Below are 12529 nucleotides of genomic sequence, written 5' to 3'. Positions count from 1 at the left end.
TGATTCCCTTCCCAGCAGCTCCAATATTTAGCTCAACTCATAAAATTGATTTTGCAATACTAATTTGACTTTGATTTGAAATTTAATGTATCTTTTTGCTAGAGTCAATTTTTCTCCATACGAAGATAGTGGAAGTTTTTGAATTTGACACAAGATAATTATAACTTGACTTGACTTGTTTAACACCTGAAGTTAATTTATGAGAAGTTATAAGATTGCCATGAGCTAACCAAGAATATATTATTTGAAAGTCATTCTCTATGAAATAGTTTTTTTTTTTTTTTTTGGCAATACACATAATATATAAGAGGGGCATTGAGTACTAATAAGGAGGACCCCAAGTTAGAAATTTAGATCGTTCTAAAGGTAAAAATTATATATCAAATATCACGTCAAGTAGGTGAAGTCTATACCTAGATCACATTGCATGCACTCAATTTAATACGAGCATTTTAGCTGAGGCTCATACTTGGGAGATTTAATAAATCATAAGGCTCCTACATAGCCATAAGATTGTGTGGATGGCGTGCATTCAATTCCCACGTTTTTCATAGGACATTACCTAAACACTTTTTGTCTTTATCTGGGCGACAGTAAGAGACAACCCACCCCCGCCCAAAAAAAAAAAACCCAACTTGCACACCACCGTTATCTAAACACTTTTTGTCTTTACTTGGGACACAAAAAGCAACACCCCTCTCGCTTGGACACCACCAAATACTCTTCCCATAGGGACACCACCAAGCACCCTTCCCATTAGCTAAATTCTTTTTGTCTTTACTTGGGGCACAAAAAGCGACACCCCACCTCCCCCGGACACCGCCAAACACTCTTCCGATGGATATAAATAAAAAAAACCCCCCGACCATTTAAAATCCATATTCATTATTCAATTAGACTTTACAACTCAATTTCATAAAAAAAAAACTATTAAAATTTAATTAACACATATATGATCCAACTCATTTTATGAGTTACAAAATTGGTCGAGACCCATTTCCACACCTCTATTTATGCACAAGTGACCAGCATTGGACTTGGACAACCCCAAACTGCACGCACACTCTTCCCATTCTCTCTCTCTCTTTCTCTCACCCAGAACAGAAACTTGTGGGATCTCTGAAAGCCCCGAAACATGTTACCCTCGCCGCTCCAACTGGACCCGAACGAGACCAACTGGATCGTTCATGTCAACGAGAACCTCAACTGCATGCCCATAGACGAGCAACAGTGCTGGAAGTCTCCGTCCATCTACAAGGTCCCCCCCTCCATCACCGTCCTCAACCCCAAGGCCTACCAGCCGCAGGTTGTCTCTTTCGGCCCCTATCACTATGACGAGGTCGACCTCCGTCCAATGGAGGAGCACAAGCACCGCGCGCTCCTCCACTTCCTGAAGCGGTCCGGGAAGTCCCTCAAGTACGTCTTCGAGTCTCTGAGGAAGGTGGCGCATGAGCTCGAGGACAGCTACGACAATCTGGACCAGAAGTGGAAGGAGGGAACGGGGGGCAAGTTCCTGGAGCTGATGATCACGGACGGCTGCTTCATGCTCGAGATCATGGGGGCCACCACGACAGAGAAAATAAAGAATGACTACGCGCCCAATGACCCCATCTTCAGCACCCACAGGCTAGCATACATAATGCCGTATATAAGACGGGACATGCTGCTGCTGGAGAATCAGCTGCCGATGCTAGTGCTGTATCAGCTGGTTGCCATCGCGAACGATGGCAAGGAGGTTAGTTTCTTTGATTTCCCTCTGTCATTAGAGAGATTATTGCACTGATTATCTTCGATAGACCTCACACGAAATCCATTAAATTTAATGTTTTAAATGTTTAGCATGCACAGTTCGAGATCAATTAACAATTTAATTATTAAATCTATCACTTCAATAAGAGACTCCTTTTTTTTTCCTTTTATGTCGGTGGTAACGACACAACAACACTCTCGTATTCAATGCACTGACTTTACTCCAACAACGCAGGATGACGTCAACGAGCTCATTGGAAAATTCCACTTCCTCCATGAAACTAAAAAGTTCACGGGATTGGGCAGACGCCTCCATGTCATGGACGTCTTCAGGAAGGCCTGTTGATGGAACCAAGAAGGCCCAGCACGCAGGGACAAATGTGGAGACCGAGACAATAATCCGGTCAGCCACTGAGCTCAACGAGGCCGGGATCAAGTTCAAGAAAAGCAAGACCAAAAGCCTCAAGGACATCTCCTTTGCTGAAGGGGTCCTGAAGCTCCCAGTCATCAAGGTGGATGACACCACCGAGTCCATGTTCCTCAACATCATGACGTTCGAGCGCTTGCACATCAACGCTGGGAACGAGGTCACATCCTACGTCACCTTCATGGACAAAATCATCAACGATAGGCAGGATGTCGCCCTGCTTCACACAGAAGGCATCATCCAGAATGATTTCGGAAGTGACAAGGCAGTCGCCAAGCTATTCAACTCTCTGTGCACGGACGTGACGCTCCCAGCCAACGGAAACCTCGATGACGTGCAACAGAAGATCAGCGAGCACTGCAAGAAGCGCCGTAACAAGTGGAGGGCTAATCTCAAGCGCACCTACTTCAGGAGTCCTTGGACTATATTGTCTCTCACCGCCGCCCTCTTCCTCTTCGCTCTCACTATAATGCAGGCCGTGTATACCGTGCTCAGATACCATGCACAATGATTTCTTTTTTTCCATTTTTGGTTGTTTCTCCTAATGCCTGATGCTCGATATTTATCTGTTGATTGGCTGTTGATTGTTGTCATCAATGATTTTCCTCCTGTTTTCAGTCGTGCTTTTTTTCCCTCCCTAAATGTCATGAACGATGGACATTTGGCTGTTTATATATCATTATCAGATGATGATTCTCTTGTTTCAGTCTCTTTCATTTTTGTCCATTTTGGATGGGTATTCGGAAGGACGATCACGTTCTAGGCAAATGAAATCTTCCATTCCAACATTTTCTTTTTTATTAGATTTTGTTGAAGTTGTGGTCAATTTATCCAGAAAAGCCAAGACTTCACAAGTTTGTTGAACTATATTACGTGGTTGAAGTTTGTGGTTTTCTAGCTTAGTTGGTGGTAGTTAGAAGTAATGGCAAAAAACCCGTCCAACATGTAAAATGAAGCAAATTTCTTTGTTTGTGACAGAGATTCTTAGCAGAAGAGTCGATTAGGAAGAACCATGAAAAGGTTTCCTGTTTGTTTATTCATGTTTAGACCAACTACAGCTCCATATATCCCTTGCACGAAACATTTTGATACAAAACAAGCTCCAAAAGCTCATTCCTTGTTCCTCTGCTGAGTAAATCCCCACAAACATACACACTTCCACATTAACACTATAAGCTAACAGCTGTACGAGGGCCTCATTCGGTTGGCATTGAGCGTGAGTCCTATCCACCCGCTACTAAAGTCACCCACCATATATCCGACACCAAAACAATGGCCAACTCTACTCATTATTGTTCCTATTTTCGATGAAAATAACTATATTTATTTACTAAAGCATTAAATGATTACTTTCTTGACGGCACAAGATTTATGCAAGATCATGGAGAAAGGATATGTAGCTCCGTATGAAGACACAAGCTTCCAGCAGAGCAACCACAAAAAGTTGCAAGGGCCCTGTATGTCATCCAACAAGCACTTTTGAAAACAATATTTCCGCGAACCACTAGAGCAAAAACCGCAAAGACATGTGTTCTAAGATAATGCAGAAGCCGAAGAATGCATGCAATTAAATAACGCGAGAGAATGAAATCAGCAGAGAAATAAAACGAGCAACAATAACGAAAAAATTGCACGATTTGGTCAGACCATCAGTGGTCACTCCACGAGAAGAGTTAATTGCAAATAATTAGGTAATTATCAATTGGAGAATTACAGAGTTACAATCGCTCATAAAGCTCAAGTGTTTTCCCATCCAAGATTATACTCAAACCCATAGTATTTAGCCTCATCCAATCAATTAATCCCCCAATCCAGGAAGCTTAAGTAGACACGAAAGAATAGGATGAGGGAAGGGGGGAGCCACTAAATGTAATTGCTCGATAAACAAGTGACCGAAAATTTGAAACGCTTGTGTCCTCACGAAGAAAATGCCTCAATTGGATGACTGATTACCTGCACAAACTTCACCCGATGTTCAGATCTCCTTTGTACTACTATGGAAAAGAGAACTCCAATTTAAGGCTTGAAGAAGTCAACTGCACACAGTCCCACACCATACTTTTTCTCTTCTCTTCTGACGAGCTCCAACGTATGCATACGAAATCCTTTTCTTATTGTTTGGCTGTAAGGAGTTCCAGTTAATGGACGGCTTGGGGATGATTACAACAACCAACTCTCTGAGTTCTAATCCAAATAGGATAAATGTGCTGAGCTTTAATGTAAGAGTTTTCCTAATATGGGCTATATTAATTGATATTGTAATTTATCGTTTTACAAAATTGGTCTAAGGTGAGATAAAATGTATTTTAATTAGTCTAATAAGAGGCTGGTTAGTGTCGGTTAAGTTAAGCCTAGCTCGTAATGAGAGGGTCTAGGTAGAAAACTCTATAAATAATATTAAAGTCTCTCCTCTGATCCCAACTCTTACAATTATCTTTACAAATGAGCGTTCACCTAATGCTAAAGAGTGAGAGCCATCTCATTGAGTCAAAGCTATAGAGAGCAATAGAGGATGACTGTCACTTTTCCTCTTCCACATCAAGATTGATGGATTCTAAAATAGATGTGTGAATTTTCTACTCGATTATAAGTACTATTGTTCTAGCTATGGAGATCGTGGAATTGCGCTTTTCGCATCTAACATTTAATCCAATAAGCATCTTCCAATCAAATCGGATTTCATATACGGCTAAAACTTGTAACATAATTTAAAACATATTAAAAGAAGAGTTTCAAGACACAACAAAAGCACAAATCATTAGATTTCAATCTCTTCAAAATGCTACAATAAACAATTATTGGACTCTCAAACAATAATGCGGAAGATTAAATGGATGAGTAATATCAAGGTAGTAGAAAAATATTTGTGACGCTTATTAGAGAATATAATCCTATTGTCACCTCTATAGAAGAATCTAAGGATTTAAAAAACATGTTAGTCAGTGAATAAATTAGCTCTATGGAGGCGTATGAAAAAAGACTAATGCTATTTGATGAAGATTCCATTGAGAGTGATTTTCAGTCTGAAATAAATATGTGGTCTCATATTTCTAAAAGGGTACAAGGAGCTCGTGGAAAAATAAAAGAGGAGGAGAAACCTCTTCAAAGCAAAAAAAAAAATAAATAAAAAATAAAAAATACCCTGCGTTTTCTACAATAAAATAAATCGATTAGAAAAAAGGTTATTGGTTTGTAGATAGATCACAATAGCCCTCATGTAAAAGATATAGGCACATGGGAAAAAATTGTTGGTTGGAAACAAATTATCGAGCTAATTATGTTAAAGAAAAAAGAAAACACGGACAATATGTTCAATGCAAGCCAAGGGGCAAAAGTCAGAAAATATTATACATGTTATATTGATAGTGGTGTAGTAATCACAGACGCACGATGAACTATGTTTGACAATCTTGATCTACCATCTTTGGTGGGGCAACGGTGACGCTCGATGGAAATCCCAGCGAATCCTGAATTTCAATTAGTGAAAGTACTCGGGTTTCTCAAAGGATATATTTAATATTATTAGGTCTTAACGCAACAAAGTCGGGCACGTAAACGTTAGAGGGTAAATGAGATTACAGAGTTTGTAGCCGTGGCAAAAACTTGAAAGGAAGACACGTGCAAATGTCATTGTGAGTTCTAATGCCCTTGAGATACGGTTTTCTTTACCGAGCACAAATTAAATAGATGAAGAATCGATAGCTATATAAAGATACCATACGAGATTTTATTTAAGTTGTGTTCTCTAAGTACACCTTTTTAGATCCTATATTGCTAGGATGACCTCTCCTCATTATACATACATACATACATACATACATACAGATAGTACTTTCTCCATAACAGTGGCCGTCACCTTAGCAAAAACTAATTATTTACAAGTTAACTAAGTCGAATATCTACTTTACTTCAATTACTCCTAATAAATTCGTAATTTGAGTTGTGAGCTAAGATAATTAAGAGCGGATTTAGACAAGCTTGTCGAGTGCTTACAAGATGACATCAATCCTTTATCTAGTCAAGAAATTATTAGGTGGTGTTGAATCTTCACGTGAGTCATGCTTTGCCCCACTCATTGATTCCATGTGCTTAGATGGTGGCCAATTTTAGTCTCTTGTCTCTCTCTTCTGCGCCTTACATTTCTCTTCTTCTTCATCATCCTTTCTTCCTTTTACTGAATGCCTGTGCCACTATCAATAGCCATGCCCACGGAGCCCCCACCACCAACCACCGCAACCTCATGTTGGCCTTGCTCGATTGTAAATTGGATTTGTTTTCTTTTTTCCTTGGTGGAGTTAAGGGACGGGTCATCTTAAGTTTCTTCCCATTGGAGTTTTGCTTTTGAATTTGTGAGAAAAATCTGATTTTTCTTTGGCATTTTAGATGCTTGTGGAATTAAAAAGGGAAGTTTTGATGTGCATTTTGATTTCTTCATTGTTATTGGAAAGCACTCTTTATGAAATGTTATTTTTTTGTTGTTGCATGGAATATATATATATATATATATATATATATATGTATGTATGTATGTATGTATGTATGTATGTATGGAGAGAGAGAGGAGTGTTGAGTACTAAAAGGAGACCCTGAGAAAGAAATTTAGATCATCCCAAAAGTAAAAATATAAATGTCACATCAAAGAGGTGAAGTCCTTCGGCAATTAAAAAAAAAGCCGAAATCCATACCCAAGTCACATTACAAGCACTCAATTCAATATGAGCATTATAGTATAGGCAGACAGTGGGGATATTCATTAAATCCTAAGGCCCGTGTCGTATGATGATGTGGATGGTGTGCATGCAATTCGATTCCCACATTTTTCATGGGACATTACCTAAACATTTTTTGTCTCTACCTAGACCACAAAAAGTGACACACTCCTCTATTGGACACCACCAAACGTTCTTACTATCTTCTCACTGCGACACCACCAAACACTCCTCCCCCCTCTCTCTCTCTCTCTAAGTTCACCTCCTCTCACATATTTCACCTTGATTGTTTTATGGAAAACTAATCACAAAATTGTATATTAATTTGATCGGTTTCTGGAATTAGCCACTTTCGGATTAAGTCAACATCTTTTATGAGATTTTTTTGTTTACTATTTATTAATTATAACAATCACAATAGATTCAAATACTCCTTAATTGGAGCTTCTTATAAAATAAATATAAAAGACTCACCAGATCTTACAATTAAATCAATATGAAATTGCCAGAGAAATATATGAGGAATAATAGAGAACACTAGATATTTATATAGTTTGATCTGAGTATCGACACCTGCACCACGAGAAAAGCCAGCAGTAAAATTCCAGTAATCAATTCAAAAATTACATAGTAACAATCGCTCATGAGTTTGAGTGTTTCCAATACTTAAAAGCAAGATCCCTACTGTTTTGGTCCTTTCCATTTCTTTTGTACATCATAAAGTCAAGAAAAAATTGAACCCTTCTCTTTACATGGCCAATCAACAGTAGTGTCACTTGTACCGTCTTTTGAGCAGTCAATCTCTTGATTGATCAATATCCGATCCAAAGAAATTAGATAAAGTATAGTAACAACCCTATCTTGGTTAAATTCCTATGGCATGACTCGAATAGGTATATAATGAAGAATTTTGGTCCCCTCATCCAATTCGGGTCGGGGTCTCGTGTGTGGGTTTAGACTAGAAACATCTTTTAAGAGAACTCTTAATTGGAACTCATAAATGCGCGCATTCAATTACATTTAAATGATTAGAATCTATAATAATAATAATAATAATAATAATAATAAAGCCCACATTAATATTTTGTTTACCTTGGAAATTTAACTTTGCCTCTATTTGAATTCAAATAAATCGTTTTGCTTAAACTAATTTTTCTCCATTTGAAATTGGTGGACATTTTTAATTTCACACAAAATGATTACAACCTGTCTTGTGTGCCATCTAAATTTAATTTATGAGAAGTTATATGATTATTCGGAACTAACCGTGCATAAATATTACTAGAATGTTACTCATTGTGAAATTTTTCCCTACAAGTGGTGTATATATGGGAGAAGGGTGTCAAGTACTAAATATGATATATCAAATAAAAAATCTAGCATATCCCAAGCATACAAGGTAAAAATTATTACCAAATAAAACAAAAAAAATACTATTATAAATCTAATGTCACATTAAACATTAATATGCGAAGTTCGTACCTCAATTATCATTCTCCATTCAAACAACCCTTTTAATTTAGGTAGACACTTGTGAAATTCATCGAATTCAAAGGTTCGGATACGATCGCGAGATGTCATGCTTTATGTGCATACAATTCATTTCCCTACGGCTTCAAGGGGACATGCTTAAACACGTTCTCTTTACCTCGTGCATAAAAAGTGATTTATACATGACCCATCAAACTCATAAATTGAGTCGAAAACGGTTGGACCAAAAATTGATTAATTTAACCCGTTTTGATTTAATTTTATGCAATATTAATATAATCACTCATATGAAATTCGTACCCGGCCTGATTTGAGATCCACTTTAGCAATTTTTCGCCTTAAATTGTTGGTTGTGTGTATTTTCTGAGCTCGAACTTTTGCACGGATAATTCAGGAAATACAATAAATATTGGGGTTGTTCCCAATTGGAAACAAGAATGAACGACAATTTCTGTCCCAGAGATTTGAAGACTTTCCACACGTGGGAGGAGGGGCCCACCCAGATTCGTCACGTTCTCGAAACGACTGCCCCTTTATTTTGATTGCTGGGAGTGAGAGGGTCAGATTGGGCCCCATCTTGTGGTGGACTGTAGTTCCGTGCTTAGATGGGTTGGATATGAACAAAAGCCTAGACGCATTTAAAAACCCATATTTAATTGGACTTTAAAACTCAAATCCATAAAAATTATTTATTAATTAACTCATATTTGAGGATGAGTTATGATGATGAAGTTAATGCTTTTTTAGATGTGTCATGGTCTTAAAGTTCATAGATTTTTTCACTTCAAATTCATTAGAGATCTTATAATAATAAGATATAATTGATATTCCCGTATCGTCAACAATATAATTTTGTTTGTCTTTCTTTTATCTCACGAATGGTAAGAAAGCGCCTTATCCTACCAGCATTGGTCTGGATAGCCCCAGGCTTCACACACTCTTCCCATTCTCTCTCTCTCTCTCTCTCTCTCTCCATGGATACTCCTCTTCTCTCACCCGGAACAGAAACTTGTGGAACCTCTGAAGCTCCCTCAACCAAGTTTGCCTTGCCACCCGACCCGGAGCCGAGGTTGACGGGGTGCTGGATGGTCACAGTCGACAGGAACCTGGACTGCATGCCCTCCGACGAGCAACGGTACCTGAAGAATCCGTGCATCTACAGGCTCCCCGCCTTCATCACCAAGCTCAACTCCGATGCCTACCAGCCACACGTCGTCTCTTTTGGCCCCTACCACCATGGCGAGGACCACCTCGTCCCTATGGAGGAACACAAGCACCGTGCGTGCGACCGCTTCCTTGAGCGGTCCGGGAAGTCCCTTGAGCCCTTCTTCGAGTCCTTGAGGGATGCGGCACGGGACCTCAAGGAGAGCTACGATGCGCTGAATGGAAAGTGGAAGGAGGACAGGGGGGACCATTTCCTGGAGCTGATGATCAGGGACGGCTGCTTCATGCTCGAGATCATGAGGGCCACCACGGCAGAGAAGGAAAAGAATGACTACGCGCCCAATGATCCCATCTTCAGCACCCACAGGCTGGCATACATAACGCCGTATATAAGACGGGACATGCTGATGCTGGAGAATCAGCTGCCTATGCTAGTGCTGTATCAACTGGTCGCTGTCGAGAGCAATGGTGAGGAGGTTAGTTTCTTATATTTCACTCCATCGTTAGAGAGGTCATTCCAAGCACGCAAACCCCCGTCTATGTTCCCCTAACAGTACACCAACAAGACAACGATCTCGAATTCAATGCCACTGACTTCACTCCAACAACGCAGCGTGATGAATACATCAACAAGACCAACAACCTCGTGCTCAGTTTCTACTCCCTCGACACGAGCATCACGGGGATGGGCAGATGCCTGCATGTCGTGGACGTCTTCAGGAAAGGCCGGCTGAGGGAGCCCCAAAAGGTCCAGCACAAGAAAATAAATGTGGGGCCTGAAGCTGGCGAGGTGATAATCTTTTCTAGGGACCACGTCTATGGGAGATATTTTTCTTTTTTTTCCACCAAGCAAGTAGTATCCACACAACAACAATCTCGTACTCAATGCGCTGGCTTTACTGCAACAACGCAGGGTGACAAAAGCTCCCTCGACACGTGCATCCCGGGGATGGGGCATGTCGTGGACGTCTTCAGGAAGTGCCTACCAAAGAAGACCAAGGAGGTCCAGCACGGGATAATCCGGTCGGCCACCGAGCTCAAGGAGACCGGTATCCAGTTCCAGAAGAGCCTGACCAGCAGTCTCAAGGACATCTCCTTTGCCAGAGGGGTCCTGAAGCTCCCCGCTATCATGGTGGATGACACCACCAAGTCCGAGCTCCTCAATCTCATGACTTTCGAGCGCTTGCACATCGGGACTGGGAACGAGATCACATCCTACACCAAATTCATGGACAACATCATCAACAATGAGCGGGATGTCGCGCTGCTCCATGCCCAAGGCATCATCCAGAATTCTATTGGGTGCGACGATGCAGTCGCTGACCTATTCAACTCGCTGTGCAAGGAAGTGACGGTCGGACCCAACAGCAGCCTTGATGCCGTGCAGAAGAAAATCAGTGAGTACTGCGAGAAGCCCTGGAACAGGTGGAGGGCTAATCTTAGACATACCTACTTCGGTAGTCCTTGGAGTGCATTGTCTCTCATTGCCGCCATCTTCCTCTTCGCACTCACCATAATTCAGACCATATTTATCGTGCTCACCTACTATTGAACCCTTCCGTAGCCTCTGCATAATAATTTCGATTTTCGATTTTTGGGTTTTTTTCCTATGGCTGATACTCGATTATTATCTGTCGATTGGTTGAGGCTTGTTCTCATGAATGGTTTTCCTCCTACTTTCAGTAGTGCTTATTTCCCTCTCTAAATGTTTTGAACGATGGACGTTCGGCTGTTTATATATCATTATCAGATGATGATTCTCGTTTCAGCCTTCATTTTTGTCCAATTTGGATAGGTAGTCTGAAGATGATCGAGTTTTTTAGGCAAATTAAATCTTCCATTTCAACGTTTTATTTTTTATTATATTTTGTTGAAGCTGTGGTCGACTTATCCAGAAAAGCCAACACACTACAAGTTTCTAGATCTATTGTAAGCACTTTAAGTAAGGGGTTCTAGCTTGGTTGGTGGTAGTTAGAAGTAATGGCTAATAATCTGTCCAACATGAAATATGAAGCAAATTTCTCTGTTGGTGACAGAGATTCCTAACACAAGAATCGATTAGGAAGGACTATAAAAAGGCTTCATGCTCGTTCATTCATGTCCAGATCAACTTACAACCCATTAATCACTCGTAACAAACATTTTGATAATACAACAAGCTTCACAAGCTCCTTCCGTGTTCCTTTGCTGAGTAAATCCCCACAAACATATGCGCTTGCACATTAACACTAAAAGCTAACAGTGGTATTAGAGCGTCATTTGACTGGTATTGGGTGTAAGTCCTATCCACCAGCTACTAAATCACCCACCCGAATATCCGATATCTAAACGATGGACAACTCTATCTCACTAACGTTCCTACTTTTGATGAAAATAACTATATTTACTGGAGCATTAAAATGATTACTTTCTTGACAGCACAAGATTTACACGACATTGCGGAGAAATGATATGCGGGTCCATAGGAAGGAACAAGCTTCCGGCATATATATATATGATAACGAAGAAGCTAAAGGATGTATGATTTTAAATATTGCAAGAGAATGAAATCATCAGAGAAATAAAATGAGAAACAACAACGAAAAATTTCCACGATTCAGTCCGGCCATCAGCAGCCACTCCATAGGGAGGTTAGCTGCAAATAACAGTTAATCAATTGAAGAATTATAGAGTTACAATTGTTCACAATGCTCAAATATTTCCCTGTCCAAGATTATATTGAAACCCATAATATTTAGCCTAATGTAATTGCTGGATAAACAAATCACCGAAAACTTGAAACCCTCATCAATCTTCACCAGGAAAGTGCCTCAATTGGATGACAGATTCTCTGCACAAACTTCACCCGATGTTTAATCTCCTTCGTACTACCAAGGAAAAGAGAACTCCACTTTATGGCTTGAAGAAGTCAACGGCACACTCAGCCACACGCAAATCCATGTTTCTCCCTTTTCTCTTCCAACGAGCACCAACATATACATACGAGCTC

General features: G+C 40.1%; 2 protein-coding genes across 2 annotated transcripts; both read left to right on the top strand.

Moving 5' to 3' along the window:
- The first annotated feature begins 1041 nt into the window (after positions 1-1041).
- LOC104422241 (UPF0481 protein At3g47200) lies at positions 1042-2687 on the top strand. The gene is made up of 3 exons (XM_039302893.1): positions 1042-1735; positions 1985-2051; positions 2083-2687. The coding sequence occupies exons 1-3, from the start codon at positions 1136-1138 to the stop codon at positions 2685-2687; spliced, it is 1272 nt and encodes a 423-aa protein (XP_039158827.1). The 5' UTR covers positions 1042-1135.
- Positions 2688-9314: 6627 nt separating this feature from the next.
- LOC104422239 (UPF0481 protein At3g47200) lies at positions 9315-11102 on the top strand. Its single transcript, XM_010034495.3, has 3 exons — positions 9315-10016; positions 10154-10330; positions 10454-11102. Exons 1-3 carry the CDS (start codon positions 9351-9353, stop codon positions 11090-11092), a joined length of 1482 nt encoding a protein of 493 aa, XP_010032797.3. The 5' UTR covers positions 9315-9350; the 3' UTR covers positions 11093-11102.
- Positions 11103-12529: the final 1427 nt, after the last annotated feature.

Source organism: Eucalyptus grandis, chromosome 10 (genome assembly GCF_016545825.1).
Source record: "Eucalyptus grandis isolate ANBG69807.140 chromosome 10, ASM1654582v1, whole genome shotgun sequence".
In the NCBI taxonomy this organism is placed as follows: Eukaryota; Viridiplantae; Streptophyta; class Magnoliopsida; order Myrtales; family Myrtaceae; genus Eucalyptus; species Eucalyptus grandis.
This window is presented reverse-complemented; position numbering and strand designations above follow the sequence as displayed.